Source organism: Balaenoptera physalus (genome assembly GCF_965194825.1).
Source record: "Balaenoptera physalus genome assembly, chromosome: 4".
Lineage (NCBI taxonomy): Eukaryota > Metazoa > Chordata > Mammalia > Artiodactyla > Balaenopteridae > Balaenoptera > Balaenoptera physalus.
The window spans coordinates 78043837-78059339 of NC_138891.1; the positions used below are offsets into that span (position 1 = coordinate 78043837).

Below are 15503 nucleotides of genomic sequence, written 5' to 3' on the forward strand. Positions count from 1 at the left end.
GGATGCATTCAGTATTTCACCATTAAATATGATCTTATCTATGGGTTTTTTTGTAGATGCCCTAATATTATTAGGTTGAGGGAGCTCCTGTCTATTTCTAATTTGTTGGGTGTTTTTATCTTGAAAGGGTGCTGGATTTCCCAAATGCTTTTGTTTTTCATCTATTAAGATGATCACATAGTTTTTCTCTTTTATTCTATTGATTTAATATATTACATTAGCTGAATTTTGAATGTGAAACCAAATTGCATTCCAGGAATAAATCCCATTTGCTGGTGGTGTATAAGCCTTATTATGTTACTGGATTTGGTTTGCTAGTATTTTGTTGAGGACCTGTGGGCCTATATATATTGGTCAAAAGTTTACTTATGATGTCTTTGTCTGAAATAATTTTAGTTTAAGAGTCATTAATCTCTTAAGATCATGATTCTAAGAAAAATATTTTTTAATGGAATGAAGGGTCACGGGACATTATCTCAGGGAGGCAAACTGGAAAATACAAAAGCACTGAAGCAATAGCTGGAAGCTTTGAGTAGGGGTTTCTGCTTGACTGCATGGGAACCATAAGGCAGAGGATGTAGAGCATTAATACATGACCAATAATGCCTAAAATCCAGTCATTTAAAAGATATAATGATTGCTTAAGCTTTCAATAAAAAGAATGATATAACCAAAATAAAGTTTAAAATTTATGTTTTACCTACTTTCAGTTTTATTTACTTATTTACTTTTACATTTCAACTTCTTTCTTTAAAAGGAGTGAGCTGTCGAGCAGAAGTAAGAAGAACTACAATCCTGCAGCCTGTGGAACAAAAACCACATTCACAGAAAAATAGACAAGATGAAAAGGTAGAGGGCTATGTACGAGATGAAGGAACAAGATAAAACCCCAGAAAAACAACTAAATGAAGTGGAGATAGGCAACCTTCCAGAAAAAGAATTCAGAATAATGATAGTGAAGACAATCCAGGACCTCAGAAGAAGAATTAAAGAACAAACAAACAGAGATGAACAATACAATAACTGAAATGAAAATTACACTAGAAGGAATCAATAGAGTAACTGAGGCAGAAGAACAGATAAGTGACCTGGAAGACAGAATGGTGGAATTCACTGCTGCGGAACAGAATAAAGAAAAAAGAATGAAAAGAAATGAAGACAGCCTAAGAGACATCTGGGACAACGTTAAACGCAACAACATTCGGCTTATAGGGGTCCCAGAAGGAGAAGACAGAGAGAAAGGACCTGAGAAAATACTTGAAGAGATAATAGTCGAAAACTTCCCTAACATGGGAAAGGAAATAGCCACTCAAGTCCAGGAAGCGCAGAGAGTCCCATACAGGATAAACCCAAGGAGTTACACCCCGAGACACACAGTAATCAAATTGGCAAAAGTTAAAGACAAAGAAAAATTATTGAAAGCAGCAAGGGCAAAAATGACAAATAACATACAAGGGAACTCCCATAGGTTAACAGCTGATTTCTCAGCAGAAACTCTACAAACCAGAAGAGAGTGGCATGATATACTTAAAGTGATGAAAGGGAAGAACCAACAACCAAGATTACTCTACCCAGCAAGGATCTCATTCAGATTCGATGGAGAAATCAAAAGCTTTACAGACAAGCAAAAGCTAAGAGACTTCAGCACCACCAAACCAGCTCTACAACAAATGCTAAAGGAACTTCTCTAAGTGGGAAACACAGGAGAAGAAAAGGACCTATTAAAACAAACCCAAAACAATTAAGAAAATGGTAATAGGAACATACATATCAATAATTACCTTAAACATGAATGGATTAAATGCTCCAACCAAAAGACACAGGCTTGCTGAATGGATACAAAAACAAGACCCATATATATGCTGTCTACAAGAGACCCACTTCAGACCTAGGGACACATACAGACTGAAAGTGAGGGGATGGAAAAAGATATTCCATGCAAATGGAAATCAAAAGAAAGCTGGAGTAGCAATACTCATATCAGATAAAATAGACTTTAAAATAAAGAATGTTACAAGAGACAAGGAAGGACACTCCATAATGATCAAGGGATCAATCCAAGAAGAAGATATAACTATTATAAATATGTATGCACCCAACATAGGAGCACCTCAATACATAAGGCAACTGCTAACAGCTATAAAAGAGGAAATCGAAAGTAACACAATAATAGTGGGGGACTTTAACACGTCACTTACACCAATGGACAGATCATCCAAACAGAAAATTAATAAGAAAACACAAGCTTTAAATGACACAATAGACCACATAGATTTAATTGATATTTATAGGACATTCCATCCAAAAACAGCAGATTACACTTTCTTCTTAAGTGTGCACGGAACATTCTCCAGGATAGATCACATCTTGGGTCACAAATCAAGCCTCAGTAAATTTAAGAAAACAGAAATCATATCAAGGATCTTTTCTGACCACAACACTATGATATTAGAAATGAAATGTAAAAAACACAAAACACATGGAGGCTAAACAATATGTTACTAAATAACCAAGAGATCACTGAAGAAATCAAAGAGGAAATCAAAAAATACCTAGAGACAAATGACAATGAAAACACGACGATCCAAAACCTATGGGATGCAGCAAAAGCAGTTCTAAAAGGAAAGTTTATAGCTATACAAGCCTACCTCAAGAAACAAGAAAAATCTCAAATAAACAATTTAACCTTACACCTAAAGGAACTAGAGAAAGAAGAACAAACAAAACCCAAAGTTAGCAGAAGGAAAGAAATCATAAAGATCAAAGCAGAAATAAATGAAATAAAAACAAAGAAAACAATAGCAAAGCTCAATAAAACTAAAAGCTGGTTCTTTGAGAAGATAAACAAAATTGATAAACCATTAGCCAGACTCATCATGAAAAAGAGGGAGAGGACTCAAATCAATAAAATTAGAAATGAAAAAGGAGAAGTTACAACAGACAGCACAGAAATACAAAGCATCCTAAGAGACTACTACAAGAAACTCTATGCCAATAAATGGACAACCTGGAAGAAATGGACAAATTCTTAGAATGGTATAACCTTCCAAGACTGAACAAGGAAGAAGTAGAAAATATGAACAGACCAATCACAAGTAGTGAAATTGCAACTGTGATTAGAAATCCTCCAACAAACAAAAGTCCAGGACCAGATGGCTTCACAGTTGAATTCTATCAAACATTTAGAGAAGAGCTAACACCCATCCTTCTCAAACTCTTCCAAAAAATTGCAGAGGAAGGACCACTCCCAAACTCATTGCATGAGGCCACCATCACCCTGATACCAAAACCAAAGATACTACAAAAAAAGAAAATTACAGACCAATATCATTGATGAATATAGATGCAAAAATCCTCAACAAAATGCTAGCAAACAGAATCCAACAACACATTAAAGGATCATACACCATGATCAACTGGGATTATCCCAGGGATGCAAGGATTCTTCAATATATGCAAATCAATGCAATACACCATATTAACAAATTGAAGAATAAAAACCATATGATCATCTCAATAGATGCAAAAAAAGCTTTTGACAAAATTCAACACCCATTTATGATAAAAAATCTCCAGAAAGTGGGCACAGAGGGAACCTACTTCAACATAGTAAAGGCCATATAGGACAAACCCGCAGCAAACATCATTCTCAATGGTGAAAAACTGAAAACATTTCCTCTAAGATCAGGAACAAGACAAGGATGTCCACTCTCACCACTATTATTCAACATAGTTTTGGAAGTCCTAGCCACGGCAATCAGGGAAGAAAAAGAAATAAAAGGAATACAAATTGGAAAAGAAGAAGTCAAACTGTCACTGTTTGCAGATGACATGATACTACACATAGAGAATCCTAAAGATGCCACCAGAAAACTACTAGAGCTAATCAATGTATTTGGTGGAGTCGCAGGATACAAAATTAATGCACAGAAAATCTCTTGCATTCCTATACACTAATGATGAAAAATCTGAAAGAGAAATTAAGGAAACACTCCCATTTACTATTGCAGCAAAAAGAATAAAATACCTAGGAATAAACCTATCTAGGGAGACAAAAGACCTGTATGCAGAAAACTATAAGACACTGATGAAAGAAATTAGAGATGATACCAACAGATGGAGAGGTACACCATGTTCTTGGATTGGAAGAATCAATATTGTGAAAATGACTATACTACCCAAAGCAATCTACAGATTCAATGCAATCCCTATCAAATTACCAATGGCATTTTTCACAGAACTAGAACAAATCATCTTAAAATTTGTATGGAGACACAAAAGACCCCGAATAGCCAAAGCAGTCCTGAGGGAAAAAAACGGAGCTGGAGGAATCAGACTCCCTGACTTCAGACTATACTACAAAGCTACAGTAATCAAGACAATATGGTACTGGCACAAAAACAGAAAAATAGATCAATGGAACAAGATAGAAAGCCCAGAGATAAACCCACTCACCTATGGTCAACTAATCTATGACAAAGGAGGCAAGGATATACAATGGAGAAAAGACAGTCTCTTCAATAAGTGGTGCTGGGAAAACTGGACAGCTACATGTAAAAGAATGAAATTAGAACACTGCCTAACACCATACACAAAAATAAGCTAAAAATGGATTAGAGACCTAAATGTAAGACCGGAAACTATAAAACTCTTAGAGGAAAACATAGGAAGAACACTCTTTGACATAAATCACAGCAAGATCTTTTTTGACCCACCTCCTAGAGTAATGGAAATAAAAACAAAAATAAACAAATGGGACCTAATGAAACTTCAAAGCTTTTGCACAGCAAAGGAAACCATAAACAAGACGAACAGACAACCCTCAGAATGGGAGAAAATATTTGCAAACAAATCAACGGACAAAGGATTAATCTCCAAAATTTATAAACAGCTTATGCAGCTCAATATTAAAAAAACAAACAACCCAATCCAAAAATGGGCAGAAGACCTAAACAGACATTTCTCCAAAGAAGACATACAGATGGCCAAGAGGCACATGAAAAGCTGCTCAACGTTGCTAATTATTAGAGAAATGCAAATCAAAACTACAATGAGGTATCACCTCACACCAGTTAGAATGGGCATCATCAGAAAATCTACAAACAACAAATGCTGGAGAGGGTGTGGAGAAAAGGGAACCCTCTTGCACTGTTGGTGGGAATGTAAATTGATACAGCCACTATGGAGAACAGGATGGAGGTTCCTTAAAAACTAAAAATAGTTTTTAAACCATATGACCCAGCAATCCTACTACTGGGCATATACCCAAAGAAAACCATAATTCAAAAAGACACATGCACCCCAATGTTCATTGCAGCACTAGTTACAATAGCCAGGTCATGGAAGCAACCTAAATGTCCATCGACAGATGAAGGGATAAAGAAGATGTGGTACATATATACAATGGAATATTGCTCAGCCATAAAAAGGAACGAAATTGGGTGATTTGTAGAGACATGGATGGATCTAGAGACTGTCATACAGAGTGAAGTCAGTCAGAAAGAGAAAAACAAGTATCATATATTAATGCATATATGTGGAACCTAGAAAAATGGTACAGAAGAACCGGTTTGCAGGGCAGAAATAGAGACACAGATGTAGAGAACAAACGTATGGACACCAAGGGGGGAAAGCAGTGGGGGGTGGGGTGGTGGTGTGATGAATTGGGCGATTGAGATTGACATGTATACACTGATGTGTATAAAATGGATGACTAATAAGAACCTGCTGTATAAAAAAATAAATTAAATTAAATTAAAAAAAAAAGTCATGCCTTTTACTATATAATAAAGTGGGAGACTGAAGAGTAATGTAAGCAGAAAATACGAAATTTCCTGGGCATTCTGCAATAACATTGGATCTCAAAAAAAAAAAAAAAAAAAAGGTGTGAGCTGTCTACAGGGGGGTTAAATGCTTTATTTACTGCCGCCACCTCTAATTTCACTTTTATTCCCTGTGAATCCTACTGGGTTGGCCAAAATGTTTGTTTGGGTTTCTCCATGTTCCGGAAAAACCCGAACGAACAGCCCAATGTTTTGAAATGTAAATTCCATTATATAACTCTCTAGTGTAAAATTCTCCAGAGTGTGGCCTTTGCCTACAACATGATGAACTTCAAACCCTTTACTTCTGCTTAGAAGGCTTGCGTGGTATGGCTTACCTCTCTGGCTTCATCTCTCACCACTCTCACCAGATCTAAGCCACTCTGGGTTTTCAGTTGCTTGAATGCAGCAGGCTCTCTCCGCCGTTACTGGGCTTCTCCTCCATGGTTCTCTCTGTCTTTCTAATGTATTCTTCCTTGTTCCCATTATAGTTAGCTAACTCTCTTTCTTCCGTCAGGTTCCAAATTAGATGCTGCAACTCTAGGAAGCTCTACTTGACCACCAAAATCTGGTTAGGTGCTTCTCCTCTGAGCTCTCAAAGCAACTGTAGGTCTTTGGTTATAGCCCTTACCACCCTGTTTTACAACTGTCTGTCTGTATCCTTTGGGACACTGTTAAGTTCTGTCTGGTCAGGAACCATGTTCACTTCAGTGCCTAGCACACTGACAGATACATAGGAGTTCAAAATATATTTGTTAAATTAATAAGTAAATACATGAACTAATACGAAGTTCATCATAATCTGGTCCTTTATCTTTACAGTCTCATTTTCTGCCACTTGCTACCTATACCCAAACACATATTTACACTACTCTAGTCATAGCAAATTACGTGCAGTTCCCTGGACATACTGAGCTCTCTCACACCTTCTCTGCCTTCTCAGTTGCTGTTCCTTCTATAAGGAATACCTTAACCTGCTTGAACATTCAGTGAACTCCTATGAAATTCTTAGTTTTAATTATCACATTCCTAGTGAAGCCTTCCCTGACTCCTCAACTTCTCCCCAAAGCCAGGTCAATTAGGCCTTCTAAGCTGTGTATATCCTTATTTGTATTATAATGATCTCATCAGTGATCTTACCAAATCCCAGTGCTTAGCTGGGATTGATATATAGTAAACACTTATAAAAAGTTTTCTGAATGCAGAAGGAAATAATAAGCAGGCACATGGGGAGAGGGGATATATTTAAGGAGATCTAAGAGTGGACTAGGGCTTGACTCTAGAAATAAAGAGAAAGGACCCAGGAGAATATTTTGAAAAGATCAACACCCCTTATTAATAGACTAAACATACAGAGAGTAGGAAATGAAAAGGATAAATCATGGGTGATATAGGTTTATAAGGTTAGAGAACATGGCCAATAACAGGGAAACTGCAAGGGAGAAAATGGGCTTAACACCTACCAACAGATGCTTAACAAATATTTATCGTGGATCATGATGTTCAGTTTTTTATACTGATATCTAGAAAAGACACCAGACAATGTGTTATACAGTGCTTAACTGTAAATGGACGGGAAGAGCGAAGTTAAGAAATAACCTTACATGTAGCAATAATACATTTTAAACTTAATAACTTCCAAGAAAGGGTCAGTTTTAAATAGGCATCTCCATATTATATGAAAGGAAAGCACATATATGAATATGTATGGATTAGTCTTCTATTTCATAAGAAGTGATCTGGTATACAAAAAGTAGAGTGAAGATGATGGGGATAAAAGACAAAATATAACAGGAAGAAAATAAACTTCAAAATACCTGCATATAATACAGTCTCTATGCGATCTTTAATGTGGGCCCTGCTATTCTCTGAAGCAAGAAGAGGCGCCGTCCCATTGGGAGCTGGAACAACAAGTGGTCCAACTAAAAATGCACATGCTCCCCCAAGATAACTGAGCATTGATGCAATAGCTGTGGCAGTGGCCCGCTCGTCTGCAGAGAACCACGTTGTGGAGAGGAATGGAGCTGCGTTCATTACAGTCGGACCTGCCAATCCATTTAACAGCTGTCCTGCATGGATTAGTCTGCAATCAAACAAATTAAAAGGCTGTGAGGTAGCTGAGACAGGAATCTTCTAGACAAAAAGAAGTTAGCCACACTGCAGTTAACTATGGCAATAAGAATACGTATCTGTAAAGACTATGACACACCTGAAACGTAAAGTATGGTGACTCTCTGTGAGGGAGATAAAATACAGCAATAGTCACCCCTTATTCATTTCACAAATATTTTCCAAAGCCTCTGATTTGTGTCACATTCCAAACTAAATACTTCCAATAACTTGTTTCATTTGTTATCACAACACTATGTGGAAGCTATTATTATCCTCATTTATTGAGATATGAAAGCTTTGGCTTAGAAAGATAAAGAAACTTGCCCAAGTGCTAACAGGCAAGCTAAGATTTAGACCCAGGTCTGACTCCCAAATCCATACTCTATTAGACTGCCACTCACAGAGACCTAGTAAGTGCCGCCAGCCCTACAATAACACAGTTAGTTGAGCTCAACATTTCACACCTACTCTGTGCCAGGTGATGGAAATACAAAAAAGAAAGTAATCATTATAGAATCTTCTAATGGAAGAGGAATCAGAGGATCTAGTCTGCACCTAACTAGTTGAATGGCCCTGGGTAATATGTCTTTGTAGGATTCCATTCCTTCTCCTGTAAAATGATGAGATTAGTTTAAATTGAATATTCATGCCTTGAGCATTTGTTAGGTTAAGGTACTATAATCACAGATCACTGGGTCCCTTCCAGTCCCAATTCTCTGACCATGACTTTAATTGTAAGGGTTAGTGAAAAGTAGTTTCTTGCTTCCATTCCAGTTGTTCTCTTGCTCATCCTTCCTCACTATTCTATTCAGTGCTCTATCCTGTTCCCTGCTGAACACGGAACGTGAAAACCCTTTTCCCCCATTTCTTCCTCCACCACCAAAATATACATTCACATTCAAGAGTAGCCTTGAAGGAGAAAAGAAGCCAGAAGTCCAAAAAGCACAGAGAAGAAAGGGAAGCGAGTCAACCTCTTCTGCCTTGAAGGTAGAGGAAAGGGAAGGAACAGTGTATGTGACATACACATGATACTAACTACTTTTTCTTTCTGTTCCTTTTGCTTTTCAGTCACCATGTGGGTGCCAAATCCTCTTTTTAACAAGTACCACCTTAAGCTACTTAGAAAAAGTTTTTCGAATGTAGAAGGAAATAATAAACAGGCATGTGAGGAGACGTAGGGCCCTAATGTAGAAGCATAAGTGAGTGGGAAGTGAAATATGTGAATTACGTCTGCTCAAATCTTTGTAAATGTTGGAAAAGTTATTCGAAGGCAAAATGGCTTCAAGCATCGTTAATGTTACTAAATTAAGAAAACCAAAGACATTTAAAATTTTTCTTGTGTAAGGGGAATTATTTTCTAGATGACAAACACAATTAAACTGCTTATAAACCAAATACCTCCTCCAAATGCCAGAGGGTCCCCAGCTGTCACACAGAAATTTCATCACAGAAATATTCTTGAAACACTGTCATTAAGTGGTTTTAATCATGACTCGCGATGGTACAATAATCAAACGACGCATGATGGCTCATAAAGGTAACTGCTTTGACATTTAACACCTTTAATGAGGTGTTCCTGAAAGACTCATCTCATCTAGAAGGAGAAGGGTTGGAATGAGTAAGTTTTATTATGCCTAAAAATGTTAAGAGTAGGAGAACATGGAAGAAACGACCTATTAAAAAAAAAAACTTGATAAAACAGTATGAATCCTGAAAGCTAAGGTATAAAACTCAAATCACTGTCATGGCTTAACTCTTTGCTACTTCTCAGTGAAATCATGAATAGACTATTTTCCAAGCAGCAAACATAAGAGTCATAGAACATGTGAGCTTGAGATAAGGTAAGGATCATCCAAGTCCAGTTTACTCAATTCTCAGATCAGAATATTTCTCACTATAACATGTATACCTGCTAAAGTAAGTATCCAGAGCACGTATGGCACTAGGGACATTTCAGATGGCTACTAAGTCTAAAAGGTCACCGAACTTGGAAGGCCAACCTAAAACATGAATTATCAAAGTGAAAAATCATAGTGAAAAACAAGCTGTTTTGGTGTTTAAAAATTATTCTAATTTAAATAAGTATGTGCTTTTTTGCATTAAAGTCATCATAAATAAATGTACTCCTCATAAATGAGCTCAGTAGAACTGGGACCTACAGGATTTGGGGTTACCCTCTGAATTCGTGGGAAACCTGGCAGGGAAATCCAGTGCCTGCTCTTCCCAGCATCTTTAAATTTTCCAGAACTTAGTTCTGCTCCTTCTTTCACTTATATCCTAGAGTCCCTCAGGGCCTGGCACTTACTAAGTGGTTATAAGCACTGCCATCCGATAACCAGGGCATAACACCAATCTGTAATATAAAGATTTTCATGTTTGCCTGACACTGGTTTCCATCACCTACCATTAATGTACCCTATTTTTCATCTGGTTTATGTTTTTCTTTGCTGTGCAAAAGCTTTTAAGTTTCATTAGGTCCCATTTGTTTATTTTTGTTTTTATTTCCATTTCTCTAGGAGGTGGGTCATAAAGGATCTTGCTGTGATGTATGTCATAGAGTGTTCTGCCTATGTTTTCCTCTAAGAGTTTTATAGTGTCTGGACTTACATTTAGGTCTTTAATCCATTTTGAGTTTATTTTTGTGTATGGTGTTAGGGAGTGTTCTAATTTCATTCTTTTACATGTAGCTGTCCAGTTTTCGCAGCACCACTTATTGAAGAGGCTGTCTTTTCTCCATTGTATATTCTTGCCTCTTTTATAAAAAATAAGGTGACCATATGGGCGTGGGCTTATCTCTGGGCTTTCTATCCTGTTCCATTGAGCTATATTTCTGTTTTTGTGCCAGTACCATACTGTCTTGATTACTGTAGCTTTGTAGTATAGTCTGAATGGGAGTAAATATTTGCAAGTGAAGCAACTGACAAAGGATTAATCTCCAAAATTTACAAGCAGCTCATGCAGCTCAATATCAAAAAAACCAAACAACCCAATCCAAAAATGGGCAGAAGACCTAAATAGACATTTCTCCAAAGAAGATATACAGATTGCCAACAAACACATGAAAGGATGCTCAACATCACTAATCATTAGAGAAATGCAAATCAAAACTGCAATGAGGTATCACCTCACACCAGTCAGAGTGGCCATCATCAAAAAATCTACAAACAATAAATGCTGGAGAGGGTGTGGAGAAAAGGGAACCCTCTTGCACTGCTGGTGGGAATGTAAATTGATACAGCCACTATGGAGAACAGTATGGAGGTTCCTTAAAAAACTAAAAGTAGAGCTACCATATGACCCAGCAATCCCACTACCGGGCATATACCCTGAGAAAACCATAATTCAAAAAGAGTCATGTACCAAAGTGTTCATTGCAGCTCTATTTACAATAGCCAGGACATGGAAGCAACCTAAGTGTCCATCAACAGGTTAATGGATAAAGAAGATGTGGCACATATATACAATGGAATATTACTCAGCCATAAAAAGAAACGAAATTGAGTTATTTGTAGTGAGGTGGATGGACCTAGAGACTGTCATACAGAGTGAAGTAAGTCAGAAAGAGAAAAACAAATACCATATGCTAACACATATATATGGAATCTAAAAAAAAAAAAAAAGGTTCTGAAGAACCTAGGGGCAGGACAGGAATAAAGACGCAGACGTAGAGAATGGACTTGAGGACACAGGGAGGGGGAAGGGTAAGCTGGGATGAAGTGAGAGAGTGGCATGGACATATATACACTACCAAATGTAAAATAGATAGCTAGTGGGAAGCAGCCGCATAGCACAGGGAGATCAGCTCGGTGCTCTGTGACCACCTAGAGGGGTGGGATAGGGAGGGTGGGAGGGAGGGAGATGCAAGAGGGAAGAGATATGGGGATACATGTATATGTATAGCTGATTCACTTTGTTATAAAGCAGAAACTAACACACCATTGTAAAGCAATTATACTCCAATAAAGATGTTAAAAAATATATTAAAAATAAAAAGCCTTGGGATAAAAAACTTACCCTATTTTATGAAATTAACCTGTTTGTAAAAATATATTTAAAAATAATTCAGTTATATATATAAAACTTAGTTTTCCCATTTAATAGTAATGCATAGAGGTTTTTTTTTTTTTTTTCTGGAAAAGTGCTGGCCCTAAGACATAATAAAATCATACAAACATTACCGTAAATTCTTTAAAATGACAATTAAGGAGAGGAAATAATTATAAATTGTTCAATAGAAGTTGTATTATTTAATTCATTTAACAAAGATGTACTGAGTATTCACTGTGTATTGGGTAGGCACTGAGATAGCAATGGGTACACGGGAATATAAAATTAAAAAGCTAAACTCTTTAAGTAGAGTAGTTGAAGAGTCACCTACCAGTACTGTATCAGGAATATAAAGAAAAATAAGGCAATAATTAGGCCTAAGCTTGTGGGGCCTGGGACAAGAGTACCAGTAGAGGTCCCTGCACACCCTCCTTCTCCTCTGACCTCTGGTTCTGATCTATAACATCAGGGGCTTCGCATACATGCACATGAACCTTAAGGTCCAACCCCATCCAAGCTCCATCTATCCCCTTCCAAACACCTGCCCCTTAGCTACCCCTTGGGCCTAGGGAGCACACCCCAGGGATGCAGTTCACTCTTGGAAGAACAGACCTGGGGAAGAGGTATGTTGCAGGGATTGCTGGGGTCTTGTGTAGCTTGAAAGTGGTGATGGGCAGGGCAGACACATCTCTTGGACTCTACAGACTCCTCACCCCATAAGGAATGGCAAAACTGAAGTAAAACCAGAGTGGAACACTCTTAGGCATGGAGTCCAGGACAAGGACCCGGTGGCACTACTGGCAACAACAGTGAGGTACAGAGGAGGGATGGTCTGGAGGGCTGTTAAGGTGGTATAAAAGATATAGTTAAGTGAATGACTAGATATAAGGGGGGGTACCCGTAACTGTAAAAATGTCCAACAAGTGGTTGACTACAGGTTGCAAGCTAAGGAAAGGGGTCTGAGATGAGAGATATATATTAGGTTTGGGGAACAAACTCTGGAGAATACCATCGTCTTTTAAATAGTCAGAGGAAGAGGAGTCTAGAAAGACAATTGAGAAGGAGCAATTATAGAGGCAGAAAAAGAAATAAAACAGGAAAGACTGGTGTCATAGTAACTAAGGAGAGAAGGGTTTAGAGAAGATGAAAGTGAGGTACCAATAATTTCAGATCAAACAGAAAGAGGGTTTAACTGAGATGTAACCACTGGATTCGGCAACAAGGAGGTCTTGCATGACCTGAGCAGAAGCAGTTTCAGGAGACTGTTGAGGATGGAAGTCGGATACGTGAGGAAATGGAAATTTACAATTAGACTATTCATTCTAATTGTTAAAAACAGATGCCAGAACAAAAATTAGGTATATGAACTTGACAGTATGAAAAGGAAAAACACCCAGCTTAAATGAACAGCCTGAACTGAAAAGTCTCTCTGCCTTCACATGCTGAAAGATAAATGCAACTTGTTGTGATTGTCCTAATGCTTTCGAAGCACTCCTGAAAGAAGCTGGCTTTCAGAAACTCATACCGATTGATCTGGGCTGACTGTTAAAAACAACACAGAACAACAAAAGAGGTGTGATTCACAACCTTCCGTTAAGGGAAGTAGATCACATAACTTAATGTTAATTTTTCTGTGTCATGATTACATGCTTCAGTTTTTGTTTTTTTTTTAATTTTTATTTATTTATTTATGGCTGTGTTGGGTCTTCGTTTCTGTGCGAGGGCTTTCTCTAGTTGTAGCAAGCGGGGGCCACTCTTCATCATGGTGCGCGGGCCTCTCACTATCGTGGCCTCTCTTGCTGCGGAGCACAGGCTCCAGACGCGCAGGCTCAGTAATTGTGGCTCACGGGCCCAGCTGCTCCGCGGCATGTGGGATCTTCCCAGACCAGGGCTCGAACCCGTGTCCCCTGCATTGGCAGGCAGATTCTCAACCACTGTGCCACCAGGAAGCCCCCATGTTTCAGTTTTGTTTTGCAAGCAGCAGTTAAGTTCCTTGTGGGTAAGGACCACAGTTTCTAATCTCCCCAGAGTGCCTCCCAGGGTGCGAAGGCAGTGTGGATGCTCTCCAGGATCTAAGTACAGGGACGTGGGGTCACCGAAGTACACAACTAACCTGTGCTGTACAAACCTCACAAGGTTCCACCACGTACATCACATCAGTTCCACTTGTAAATTTTAAAAAGCTTATATTCAGCAATACAAAAAACAAGGTGATTAATATTTGGGAAACAAAACTTTTAGAAAAAGAAAATGAGAGTGGTTAGAGCGAGGCCAAGGCCTTAGCACTGTCTCGAACACAGTGCACCTGGGGAGGGCAGGCAGAAGTTAGCAGCATGAGGACGTAGTTTCGTCTCCTGGGCAATAAGCTCTGTAGCAGAAAGGGAGCTCTCTGGAAGCTGACTAGTTAATTCAAGGGGTCTAACTCTTGCTTCCTTGCCTGAAACTTCATGCCTGATGAAGATGGGTATACTCGTATATTCACAGTTAGGAGACTGCAGGTGTCCTGACCTTTGCAGGTCAAGCCCTGACAGACGTGCCAAGGCACAGGGGTGCTGCTCTCCTTCATCCCAGTCTCCTCTCACTGGTCCCTTAATTGACTCCCTCTCCTTGTCTCCCCCCCCCCCACCCAACTTCCTTTTCTTCCCTTCTCCCTTGGGTCTTTTTTCTTTGTCCCTTTTTTTTCTCCTTACGTAGCTTCTGCCTACTTCTGAGGCCTAGTTTACACGGTCCCCACAGGCCAGGTGGAAAATAGGGGAATTTCCCTTGTGGGCTGAAAAGATTAGATCAGAGCTTTGGGAGTTTCTCCAGCATCAGCAGAACCAGATGGTAGAGACTAGGAAGTGGGAGCGGCCCACCAGTGTCGGTACTGCTGAGGCTGGCTGGCCCACGGCAGGCATGAGGACACCTAGCATGGCCTGGCCACGTCTGCCCCGGCCCTGGGCACCTCAGCCCTCAACTGCTGCCCCTGCCCATGGAGAGGCCAAGGCTCAGGGGCACGTAGTGTGGCATTTCTGCACAGCTGCATTCCTTTTCTTATTATTCAGTATACTATAGCTTTTCAAACAAATGCCAATAGCTAAAGTTCAAACTGAAGACCTGTTAAGTTCATGTGTTCTCTTGTACTTGACATTTTAGCTTGTATTTAATGATATTCTGGTATCCCAACCTTTTGCTTCCTGACATTCTGGAACAAATACGCATGATTCTTAAATTATTTTCTACTTAGAAAAATACGATGTTTTAGAATTTGAATTTTTATAGTTGGAAGAGACTTCAAACCTCAGCTAGATAACCCACCCTCTTGATTTTACAGAAAAACTGAGTTCCAGAAAAGCTAATAAGACATTTAAAATCACACTTATTTTATAACTTACTTATAACTTTCTTTTCTTCAAAAAGTATTCGTGGGAGGAGTTCCAAAGTCATATAACTAGCTAATGGCTAAGCCAGGACTAGAAATCAAAATTAAATCTGATTTCACCAGTCCACAAATCTTTTTTTTTTAATTTAATTTTTTTTAAT

The 15503-nt window shown here is 38.6% G+C and overlaps 1 protein-coding gene across 3 annotated transcripts in view; it reads right to left on the bottom strand.

The window, feature by feature from the left end:
* Window positions 1-15503, bottom strand: part of SLC49A4 (solute carrier family 49 member 4) — a 108800-nt gene that overhangs the window by 71553 nt on the left and 21744 nt on the right. For all 3 annotated transcript variants that reach the window (XM_082459490.1, XM_082459489.1, XM_082459491.1), the window contains exon 3: window positions 7640-7905. In XM_082459490.1, coding sequence (XP_082315616.1) covers window positions 7640-7905 — 266 coding nt within the window. The remainder of the gene's footprint in view (window positions 1-7639; window positions 7906-15503) is intronic.